The 12,514-nt window shown below is 41.2% G+C and overlaps 3 protein-coding genes across 3 annotated transcripts; 2 read left to right on the top strand and 1 right to left on the bottom strand.

Annotated features, from left to right (window-relative positions):
• Window positions 1-6: 6 nt before the first annotated feature.
• EAF02_010544 (uncharacterized protein) lies at window positions 7-897 on the bottom strand (the record flags this gene model as incomplete). Its single annotated transcript, XM_038906592.1, has 1 exon — window positions 7-897. The coding sequence occupies one exon, from the start codon at window positions 895-897 to the stop codon at window positions 7-9; it is 891 nt and encodes a 296-aa protein (XP_038753462.1).
• Window positions 898-4,429: 3,532 nt separating this feature from the next.
• EAF02_010543 (uncharacterized protein) lies at window positions 4,430-7,950 on the top strand (the record flags this gene model as incomplete). The annotated part of the gene is made up of 5 exons (XM_038906591.1): window positions 4,430-4,809; window positions 4,871-5,154; window positions 5,533-6,552; window positions 6,652-7,796; window positions 7,855-7,950. The coding sequence occupies 5 exons, from the start codon at window positions 4,430-4,432 to the stop codon at window positions 7,948-7,950; spliced, it is 2,925 nt and encodes a 974-aa protein (XP_038753461.1).
• A 2,344-nt stretch (window positions 7,951-10,294) lies between these two features.
• Window positions 10,295-12,514, top strand: EAF02_010542 (uncharacterized protein; the record flags this gene model as incomplete). The annotated part of the gene is made up of 5 exons (XM_038906590.1): window positions 10,295-10,412; window positions 10,610-10,829; window positions 10,880-11,294; window positions 11,429-11,718; window positions 12,214-12,514. The coding sequence occupies 5 exons, from the start codon at window positions 10,295-10,297 to the stop codon at window positions 12,512-12,514; spliced, it is 1,344 nt and encodes a 447-aa protein (XP_038753460.1).

Raw genomic sequence — 12,514 nt, 5'->3', positions numbered from 1 at the left:
CGTAATTCAATACGATTGAGATCGTCCACTTTCCACTTTCGAAGCTTGCGATTCAATGAACGGTTCTTGAATCTCAGAAATGCCAGCAGCCCCATAAAGACAAACAAGCACAAATATTCGACTTGATCTAGTGTAGCGGCTTCTGAGCTCAGAAACCCAAAATTGTTCATCTTCATAAGAGCCTTGAGCTTCGTCAATGAGATAAATAAGTCTGGCGTTAGGGTTGTGTGTACGATATCTGGCATTGTCTTTTCGCGCCCAGGTTACCTGTTCGTCTAAATATTCTTGGTATGGAACATTATTGCGTCTATTTTTGGGCAGCCAATGAACGAACACAGGCTCAAGCTCTGGATTGTGAAGAATAATATGATATCCAATCAACCGAAGAAGAGTTGTCTTTACCACTAGAGGTGTAGCACGAATAACCGCCATTCCCGTGTTTAGTGCAAGTTGCAGAACTGAAGAAACTAGATCTGGTCTTTCGCAAACATAATTGCAGCGTGTATTCCATGAACTGAAATCAGGAAGTGCATGGTCGTTCATCTCGTGTCCACAGTTGACACAGATAGGAACTAAAAGCTCGAAGACTCCTTGAGGGTAATCACAATCACAGATACGACAAGGCCAGTGAGTGATAGTGGTAGAAGGGAGATCTGACAAATCAATGTTTGTGTGTCCTCTGGCAGGCTTCTGTTGTTTAGAATCTTGATTTGGGTGGGTTTTTTTCTTTGCTTGTCGTCTGATGTGGTGCTTGGAATGTTTCTGGCGACGCTTTGGTTTAACGACAACTTTTTGTAAAGTGGCCTTTGAGGAGGAAACTTTGAGAAGATGCAACTCTACATGCTTTGAAATAGATGAGAGAAGTCTTTTGGACATAGTTCTGGTAGTTGCAGGCATTTTCTATGATAGGTAAGTAAAAGCAGACTTGTGAAGAGGAAAGAAAGTTCTTGTTTTTGAGTTGTGAATAGATCAAACATCCCTTCTTTGTTGTAAAGAAAGTGGAGATAGCATGTTGTTGTTTTTGTTGTTGTATGATCCATTTCTGCGAAGAAAGGAATTACAATCGACAGCACCCAACTCCTTCAGACTTCCTTAAGCATTTTGATAAGACCTTATCGAAGCTGTCAGGGGGACAACCTGGAAAATGCCTAACCTCTAGCTTTACATACATAAGAGATGCTTTGTCATGAATTATCTTTGACTAATCGTTATCGCATGGGCCCGTCAGCCGGGAATCAATAAGAAAAGTGTGTTTTTATTAATTGAACGATCTAGCTTTGGAACTTTAGACAAAATGGTGAGCTGAACCTCGTGTTGTGGGCAAACGTCAGGTGTACGGGTCATGTAATAGGAAAGAAGCTGGGAAGTTTGGCTTACAACTAATGATTTTCTCGCTCTCTGGAGATTTAGGGTTATTTCGACTTTTCCTAGAAGAAACATGGCATGAAGCTAACTCTTAGAAGGAGGAGGCTATTTTGGAGACTTGGCATTCGATTTCACAGAGAATCATCAAGATGTCAGCCCAATTTCTGTATCAGTGATATGCAAAAAAAAGAAAGAGAAGGCAATCATTATCCAGTTTCGATTCTTGGTTATAATTGATCGTTAGCTGGATATACCGTCCGTACGAATCTAGAAATATTTCCAACATTTGACACTACTAATACCAGAGGATCAAAGACCATAGTCACATCGTGATCGTGAAGAATCTCTGCAGGCATATGAGTAGCGTATGCTAATTGAAATGAGAATCTAGAATAAGATAACGAACAATGAGCTGGTATAAAAAAGAAACTGACATGAAGGTGCTCAACATATGCTTCTTTGTCCATGAACAGGAAAGGATTGAATACATATTACTTTGATGAGCAATTGAGGTCAGGCCTTGAACGTTGCAACATCCAACCAGCTCTGGATAATTAGTCCTTGTCAAATGAATAGGACTAGCTGTATATTGGCACATAGAGTAACAATGAGTTAGAGGGCTTTCGAACTTACATTGGTGCTTGATGCTTACCTAGGTAGATTACATGTGTCTAAACTGCTTAGCGAGTAATATCCATGCAGTGGAACTGCATTACAGCTGCATCATCAGTACAATTAGTACACTCAATTTAATAATGTATTTTCAAAACCTTAAATTTCAGTATTTCATCAAAATCACCTAAATATTAGATTTTCCGATTTCAATCTATAATACCTTTATCAATTGTAATCCAATTCAATTAAAAACTTGATCAAATAATAAAAAATAATGAATTATATTGTTGATATGATTTTTGATTATTTTAAATCGTTATTAATCGAATTGGAAATTTTGAAACGAAATTTCAAAAACAGTTTGAAAATATGTTAATTTTCAATCTCAAAATCGAATTTTATATTCTAACCATCTTCAACTTTACAAACATCCCTTTAATATATTTATAAAACTATATATCAATTCTTTTAATTAAAATATTAATTATTCTAGAGAGTTTATTCAATTTCAAAATATATTAATAAATATAGAAATAGTTGAAATTGAATTTTTTTATTTTGATAAAATTGATGAGGTACAAAAATTCGCTTCTTTTTTTGGAAACGAGTTATTAAATCGGGTGTAAGCTTCTTTTAATACGCAAATACCGAGCGAGGTAATTATAGCCGATCGTAATACGATGCTGTGCTATGAACAGTACCTCAACTGAGTCATGGAGCATGCGGTAAGGCAATCTATGCACGCCATCTTCTCTGGGAATTGGGATATTTCGATGCCACTGGCAAAGCTTAGAGGACATACCCGATCGCGATTGCTCTTGAACAGTATGATTGCTTCTGTGGTATTGCAAGTTTTGATTGCGAACTAACATATACCAATGCTACTGCATCGTAGATCCGTTTAATCCAAGGCTTTCGAGTATTCTTCCTAGAGGATATCTTCAACAACTTTGAAAACTAAGCTATGCAATGTAGCCCGATATACACTATTCCTACCCCAGGTCAAGCAACATTCGGACCTTCCTCCGATGAACCTCTCACATATACTAAATTTCAGATCAATATCATCTGCAGCTTTCTAAGCCGGATGAATATATTCTTGCATACCGGAACACTTTTCCTGATGATGGACACGCGTAAACACGATGGTAATCATGGTATGATATGCAATACCTTCCCAAGGTACTGCTTTCCCGACCATTGCGGAATTTTAGTGTCATTCCTTGAAAAGAAACTTTTGAATGTCACTGCTTGCTTGCATGTCTCCAGCAACCTTCAGAATCCTATTGGACCAGTAAGTACTAAGCGTCTCGCGTCTCTTCTGGTGTTGTACCCATTGCCATGCAGCCCAGATTGAAATTCAAAACTAACAGCCCAATGAAGCTTTCATCAATCAAATCCCCAGAATTTCGGAAATAAAGAACCGTTGCCATTGAAAACTGTAACGCATTCTTGGTCTAGTGGCTCCTCTTTCACGTGAGTGACCAGACCTTTACAACGCCTACAATGATGCTCGATATTGAGACTAGTTAATGACCTGTATGTAGCATTTCAGGTCAAAACACGACATTGAATTTCAAATGCCACAGCTTCAATTTTCTACAGATTTTAAACTTCCTGACCTGCTGGTATCATTTGGTAACAAACTCTTCGGGTTGTTGAAAGGAATTCGAAGAATAGACATTTGGGGGGGCGAGGCGCGATCCCTTTACAGAGATTCTACATTGCAGATCGTTTATTCTGGATTGTTGTTTGAGTCTCTACAAGATAGATACCAGTAAAGGGCTGCACTAGATGAAGGGCGGCGTGAGTGGCTAGCTGGCGAGAAACCAGTGTGATGTACCAGTCTGAAAGGAATCATCGTGCGACAGATGTTTCAACATGGTTGCTCGAGTCATGTAAATCTCATCGTCCGCCCATAAGATTACCAGCCGGAGTGCAGCTGTGAAAGGGGGAGATATGGGACAAGTTTGTGGCTGCTTCAGCTCGTGCTTAGATAAAAGAATATCTCCATTTTGGGGAAGAAACGCGACTGTATATGTAAAAACCAGCACCAGGCCAGTTCAGCTGGCGGTCCATAGAAGCAAATGATTTGTCAGTATGTCCGATCTAACCGATCGTGATTAGTCATCAAAACTTCTTTTTCCAGTAATACGGACGCACTTAATATGTTGTGCTCCACTCGGAAACCCTTGAGGCATGTTTCCTAGAAGGTTATCCGCATGTGGGTGAGTCTGTTAAGTGCAATTTTAAGCGGTTATCGAATCCCTATCAAGCCTCTCCGATAGTACATGCATGAACGGAGTCCATTTCGAGATGCAAGCAAAGTTGATGTCAAAACATCACGAACAATCTCGATCCTGAAATCTCTACAAACTGAAGTTATTAGACCTCAAAGAGTAGAGGCATGAATGATCTCTGACATTGAGCTTGGTGGTCTGCTTCGACCATGGTGATCCTCAACGGCAAAGGTAATGGGAATGTCAAGCCTACTATTCAAGACATTCAAGACATTGCAGAAATTCGAGATCTTCTTGAAGATATTCACATCGCAGATACGAGTCAAAGTTCCATACCAGATTCCACGAAAACGCATTCTTCGAACAAAACAGCCGCCGCCGCCGAAGCCTCATATTCATCCACGATCCCTTCTACAATTCCAAAGCCAGCAGACTGGACCTCAGATCTACCTAACTCTGAGCATGTGCGCTTTTTTAAAAATACAAATTGGGCTGCAACACACCTCGGACCATTAGAATCATGGGGCCTTGCCCTTCGACTTCACACTTTCACAACTTTTGCGGATTCAAGACCTGCTTGTTTATATTGGTATGATGGAAAGATAAAATCTCACTACTCGAATCTGAATAATCTGACAGCATCGTGTTAGGGGACCTGAGAGAGTTGCAATTTACAATGAAAACTTCATCCAAATGTCTGGTAACACACATCCAGCATTAATGGGCAAACCATTTGAGTTGGCTTTCCCAGAAATTTGGAATGACATAAAGGGGGTTTTCATTCATGCAGAGACGAGCAAGCTTGCAGCAGACGTTAATGAGATACCATTGATGGTGGAGAGAAGCGGGTTCAAAGAGGAGACATATTTCACGGGAAGCTTTAATCCAGTCCGAAGGGAGGATGGAGCAGTTGCAGGCTTTTACAATTCTGTAGGTTCGTATTTGTTTCGCAGATTTTGCAACCTTCAAATCTATTTCCGTCCCCAAAATCTACATCCCACTTTTCCTATTCCCCATTCATGCGATGAATGGAGTAAATCATCGCAATATCGAAATGAATTCTTGACTATCTGATTTTGAGACAATACAACTTTCCAATCTGATTGGATAGTAGAATGTTGTACTGAAGCTCAAGATACTATTTGATTGTCGAACTTCAACATAGATATTGAAGAGATAGTTCTGAAGTATTATTGAATTTGGTATGCGATTTGTTTCATTAATCTTTGCTTTCTGTTTCCAAGTCTAATTTTATTCGTTATTATCCTCTCAGATATTCTTTTGGCTAGCAATTACTGAAACGTGGATGCAGTTGAAGTTACTGCCCAAAGGCTCAACGAGAGAAGACAGTCAATGTTGGGATCATTGGAGATCCCAATTGGGTTGCAACAAGGGACACTTGCTAGCCATGTTATGCCTCATTTAGAGTCGAATCCACTTGATATTCCCATGGCAATGTTATATCAGATGGACGAGCAAAGCTCTTCTGGGTCCACGGTTTATTTGCGGGGTCAACTGGGCTTCCCTGAGAACCACCCACTCGCTGTGCCGGAAGCTAAACTCAGCAGTTGTCTTGCCCTATTTCCATTGTTGCATAAGACAAGCAATAAGATTTCGACTTATTCTGTTGATGAGAGATTTGAGGGAGTCGAATGGCGTGGCCACAAAGATGATTTTAACAAAGCTCATGAACCATCGACGCATTTTAGCATACTTCCAATCTCAAGTGCTGATCGTATCTTTGGCTATCTTATACTTGGCGCCAATTCTCGCCGACCAATTGACGATACTTACGATCAATTCATAAATGCTATTGCCTCGAGAGTCTCATCAATTGCATCTGCCTTGGCTAGCGCCGAGGAAACAAAGCGGAGGGCTGATCGACTAGAAAAAGAACTAGCTGAAAGTGAGAGACAAATCAGATACATGGCACAGAACGCTCCGGTTGGTATGCTGCAACTATCGACTGAAGGTAAGATCCTCTGGGCCAATGATATGTACTACCGAATTACTGGCCATCCGGGACCTGAGGAACCGCAGTACAACTATTCCTTTCTTGACGTCTTAATTGAAGAAGACAGGTCTCAAACCTTACAAGCTTGGGTAAAGCTCCATGATGGATCCTCTCACATTGAGACTACATCACGGCTCAAGCGTATGTTCGTGCCACCCAGTGGGGAAGCCGAGCACGCTTGTGTGCTATCATTGGCATTCCCATATATTGTTAATGGTGAAGTTAAATCCATCATGGCTTGCTTCACCGACATCTCAGAGTTAAAATGGGCCGAAGCAGCGGAAGCCAGAAATGCCGAGGAAGCACGCGCGGCCAAACGTCAATAAGAGGAGTTCATTGATGTTGTTTCTCACGAGATGAGAAATCCTCTTTCTGCCATCTTCCAATGTGCCGATATGATATCAAATTCGTACAAAGATTTATCGCATACAAATACTCTTGAAATCTTGAAAAGCAATGTCGAGGCCGCTCATACGATAGCTATGTGTGCCAGTCATCAAAAGCGTATTGTGGATGATGTCTTGACACTCTCGAAGCTCAAGTATATGATGTTGTCCATTTCGCCGCATTCTGCTAATCCAGCAAAGATTCTGGAACAGGTCGTCAGAATGTTTGAAGCGGATTTAACGTCCCACGATATCTCAATCAAAACAATAGCTCAACCATCCTTCGGCGCCAACAATATCGACTTAGTCATGTTTGACTCTTCACGTGTGAACCAAATATTGATTAACTTACTAACAAACGCGATTAAGTTTACAAGAGGTGAACCAAAGAGAAAGATCACAGTTACTTATGGTGCTACTCTTGTTAATCCAGAGAAGAATTTCAGCAAGGAGCTTTACTGGGTACCATGCGGGGACGAGGTTGAAGATTTGACGCTCAATCCTGAGTGGGGCTCCGGTGAACCTGTGTTTTTAACATGCGCAGTCACAGATACAGGAGTTGGCATGCGTGCTGAGGAGATCCCTCGTCTCTTCACTCGCTTCGAGCAGGCCAATTCGAAAACCTCTATAAAATATGGTGGATCTGGTTTGGGATTGTTCATTTCTCAGAAGCTTGCCGAAAAGCAAGGAGGTAGGATTGGTCTATCTTCCAAGTTAGGCCAGGGAAGTACGTTCGGATTTTACGTCAAGGTACGACGTAGTGTTAAACCACGAAAAGATATCCGTCCAAAATTAACACCAGTATCATTCGATGGATCTTACTATGACGGATCGAAGCCTATGTACGTTTTGTTAGTCGAAGACAATTTGGTCAATCAGATGATATTAGAGAAGCAATTGAAAAAAGCTGGCTGCATAGTCTACGTGGCTAACCATGGGCTAGAGGCTTTAGAGATATTGAGACAATGTTCCTGCTGGCATGAGCCGGTAAAAGACGCGAAGAAGTTAGATATCATACTGATGGATTGGGAAATGCCTGTCATGGATGGTCTCACTTGCAGTCGGGAGATCCGAGCATTGCAACAATCTGGAAAGATCGTGAGGCATCTTGAGATCATCGCAATTACTGCTAATGCCCGAGAGGAGCAGGTTCAAGTGGCATTACATAACGGAATTGTAAGTGTCCAAAAGATTGGTTTGAAGTGAATCATCATGCTAACAGTTGTTGCTGTAGAATTTCGTAATGTCCAAGCCTTTCATAGTCTCGAAGTTATTATCCAAGATGAGAGAGAGGCTTAGCGGGATCGACAATGGAACAAGTTTTCAGTGAATGAATATGATCCTGCCCATGATTGCAGTAGGAGTGCTTATGAGGAGCGATTGGTATATCCCTTCTTGTTTTCTGAATGGCTTTGCGCTATTCTCTAATCGCCCAAGCCCCTCTGAATAGACAACGGAAGTCGCGGATATCGAGGGAAATAACTGTGAGCATATATGCCCAGCTGCCCTGTTGATGAAGAATACTGTGAATGATACCAGTATGTTTGAGATAATTGGAACAACGACGGATATGAAAGAACTCAATGCCAAACCAAGATTACGTGTATTAATGTTCTCGTCATCATGTGAAACTTATGGGCATTTGTTTTGGATGCAATACCCCAAGAATGACCCCCAAAATGTTGAAACCTGTCAGGAACACAGGTAGTGATAAGAGAGCAGCTAGGCTTAGTTGCAAGAACGAAAAGGGCTATCTAAGTCTTTTCTTTCTTGGTATTTTTGTAATCCATTGGATAGCATTAGCAAACAATAGGATAAATTAAAATTACATCAAAGTTCGAGCAAACCCCATACAATTTAACCTTACGCCATATCAAGACTTTCAGATCCCCCCCCCTTCCCAAAAAGGTAACAAGATACATAGAAAGTATCATCAAAGGTGGCCCGGTAAACACATTGTCCACAGCATTTCGGTGTGGAATCTTTACCATTCAAGGATCCAGAAAGCCAATCATTCCACTTTACGCGCCAATAGCAAATTCTGGGACAGTCATTGAAAACGTTTCGATTTCAAGTCAGGTTATACAAATGAGTCAACTAGTTTCTCGCATTTAAAGGCATGCTGTCAGATCTTCCACACACACCCAACTATTCGGCAACAACGTCGACATCGAGAAAACACCCCCCGTCAAGTACTTCGTTGTTCGACTCTACAGATTGCAAATATCCGTCGGACTGTGTTGTCTAATATTGCAGTAGCAGTGCTGTTCGCAAAGCTTGGTGGCTAGGAAGATTAACAATGAGGGTTGAACATGGCAATATACCATCAACCGTGAGAGCTCACGATATTGCTTGGCCACAGAAGCGAAAACATATTCTACAATTCCGAAATGGCTCTTCTGAGGTCAGAAGTCTCTGAACTTAAAGATGAGACAAATTAAAGATCGCCTCATATCAATGCAGGGAGATCGGGCGCTTCTTGAAATGGTTGGGTCGCCTGCATCGAAGCTCATCAAAGCATACGTATTTAGGGTATCAGAAATTACAGTTCTGCAAGAGAAGCGAGCGAAATAGCATCACGTTCGCAGATAATACTGGATTGGATGGAACATGGATTTGAGTTGCTGCGGAGTCTTCCTTTGTAGTACTTCATGTGCAAGTCTTAACTTGTACGCTGGCTGGCGTAGGAACTTCGCCACAAGGGATCCTGATTTCCTCGAAATAACCAAAGAAGAACGAACATTATACAAGGACAACACAATAAAGTTCTTTCTCTTGGATCGAATGACATTATTGACAACCCACTAGAAGTGTTCGTAACTTAAGCTGACCGGAATTAGTTTTCTAGATGAGCAGACGCAGCCAGTCTAGCGAGCTAGATAAAATCGGTTCATCTTTGCAGGATATAAAACATTACAAACTTTAGCCTGGTAGCCGTGCATTTATTTTGCTAATTTGGCATTTCAGTACTGAAAGATTCAGCGAGTATTGTGATCTCTGTATTCACCTCTGATTTTTGATAGTAGGCAATCTCAACCGTGTGTCTTTTGCTCCCCGATAACAATTTCCGGAGCCTATTACATGGAGCAGAAATTAAAATACCTACCCATGCAATTAATCTCTTTGATATGAGTTTCCTGGCGCGCTTCTGTGCCAAGATTTTCAGGTGAGAGCTTTTTGATGTTTCTATGATTTTACATGGAAGGATACCCTCAAAGCTTCAGCACCGTCAGAAACTCTTTGAAATGCTTAAAAAAAAACTGTTTTATGATTCTATGAATCACATAACAAGATACATCTATTGTTTGTGCCATTGATTTTTGGTAGATGTTTGCTGCTGGGCTCTGCTTGCTTATTATTTGCTTGCATTTGCTACTTTGAGCAAATAAAGGATCAAATCTAACTTCCAATGCTCCCTACTCTATTACATATCAATCTTTTTGTGGAAATACCTTTCATGGGGGGTCTTTACACATGGATGTCACACAATATATTCACCCCTCACAAAGGAAGATGGCTTACTAGTGAGAAGTCCTCATTACCTGAGTATCTCTTAAATATTGATCAACTTGCTCAAGTAGTGATCATTGATCTTACCACCGATTGATTCATTTCTCAATAGGGGATGCACACATTCGGCTTTTTGATCGATAGACCAGCCATTATAGCATAACATGTTTGCCCAAGCAGTGGATCAAGCGACCAGTGTTACGGAGGAATCAAAGAAAGCAGCTATAGAGCAGCTTAATAAGGAAGGGAACGTTTTATTTGGATGTAAAAAGCTCTCGGAGGGTATGTTGCAAGTTTCCATTTTTTACACTGTTTTTTGACAAAAATAAAGACGTCTCTTGCGTCTAAGAGATAAAACGGCTCAAACTATATGTGCTAACAATATACTTCTTGCACATAGCTCTTGATAAGTATATGGAAGCTGTCGAGATTGACCCGGTCTCACCTCTTACTTTCCAAACCATTACGTAACACGACAGTGGTTCAATTTGAGTGCGGCAGATACACTGAATGCATAAAAGGAGTTGAAGACATACTAGAGCTGATGGATGTGCAACAACTGGACGACAAAATTGTCATTTCAAACCTTCAACGGCAGCTGAAAAGAGCCTATGATCATGTTCCTACATCTTCTCTGCAAGAGCAACTACAAAGACGATTGAAAATCTTTGCATGTTTTCCACGAGATCGTGCATCTATGTAAGCTTTCTGCATTCACATGATTGGAGGTGGCTAATATTGATGACTAGGTTCACATCGCCTGAGTGTTTTAGAATTGGAAACGATGTCGCCGAACCCCTTTCCGTTGAAGTTCCGAAAGATTCTCTAAAGAAAGGCGACATAATTTCGTTTTTCTTCGCTGGTATTGGGGATGCGCGTCATTTGTATGCAACAATCATCGATCTCCATGAATCTGGGAATAGAACCACTGCCACCCCTCGAAAATATCATTTCGTTGCAAATGATCTCAATATATGCTCTCTGACCCGAAATCTTATTATCTGGACACTTCTTGATGAGTTGTCTGCATTAGACCATGGTTCGGACCAGGGATTGATGGTATTGACAACTATTTTCTCCATTTACAGACCCATTATCATGCCAGGCTACGTCTACAAACTTTTGTGTACAACAATGGAAGCTATTCTTGCTAAATTGGACAAGGTGTGTGTACTCTGGATTTCAAACTCTTACACTACGGCACTATCTAGAGGCAATGCTATGCTATACATCACCTGTCGAAAAGATGACATGTACTCGGGCTTTCTAATTCAATACTTACTATTCGTCAACCTTAGGGAGTTAGTCCTGTCGAGTGGGTGACCCTTCACGGTTACGACATTCCAAGATACATCGATGTTCTAAAACACTGGGCTAGTAATGGCTTTGGGATATTTACTACCGAAAAGGTTATCCAAGGCACACGCGACAAACTGAGCCAACAATCACTACTTCATGACTCCCGAGACATTAGCAAAGTTTGCACTGAGGAGAAGGAGTTTTATGCCAACTATGCTCTTGTTTATCCTCCGGAGAAGATAATTCTTTCACAGGAACCACGGTTGAAAAAGCTCATCACGAAAGCATTGTAAGAGAAGAGATACTCCAATAAACTCCGTAAATATCTCGCAAAGAACTGGAAATTCAATCCAACTATGATGGACCAAAATTGGTACCGAAATACTCTAAGAAAGTATGGCCATTCCAAAGGTTATAGCTTCGCGATCAATCCATTTTCGGCTATCTGGCATTTCCAAGATACCTGGAAAGGACCCGAGCCTTCCTCCTTGTTTGATCATGTAGCACCGATGTTTAAGCGCGCAGCCAATGCAATCAAGGAAATGAAGGAATATTCTGTGTAGAGGCTCTCTGTGGGGATGTCACTGAAATTGCCGAATGGTTTCATTTTGACTGCTCACCGACCAGAGTCTCTCGCTCTCCCGAGTTTCCCAAAAGATTCGACTGTATTCATATGAGTAACATACCGTGAGTAACCTTTTTAATTCATAAGTCTCGTGTATAGGTGATTTTGTTCAATGCTTCTGTAAAAAGCTGGGTACACAGTGCTAACAATGTCCTTCAGGGATTACATCGGCGGTCATTTATCGACATTTCTTTACGTGGTCCCCCTCTTAAAGATTGGTAGGAGCAGTTATCTCAAATCAAACTGTCTACGTAACCCGGGATCCTGGGATTGCCTGGAGGCATTTCTAGCAGATTATCAGTGTATCACTGACAAAGAAATGCTGCGAGAATTAAGAGGCGTTGTTGCAGCTCTTGAGCCAGGTAAAGATGAATTGTTGCCGTTGATTAAATACAACTCATACTCGCGGGAGGCACTCGATTTCACAGGATGCCTGGTCCGCATTGTTACCTCAGGCTGA

This window comes from Botrytis sinoallii (assembly GCF_014898435.1).
Source record: "Botrytis sinoallii strain Bc 23 chromosome Unknown BSIN_026, whole genome shotgun sequence".
Lineage (NCBI taxonomy): Eukaryota > Fungi > Ascomycota > Leotiomycetes > Helotiales > Sclerotiniaceae > Botrytis > Botrytis sinoallii.
The sequence above is the reverse complement of the archived record's forward strand: the minus strand, read 5'-3'. Positions and strand labels throughout refer to the sequence as shown.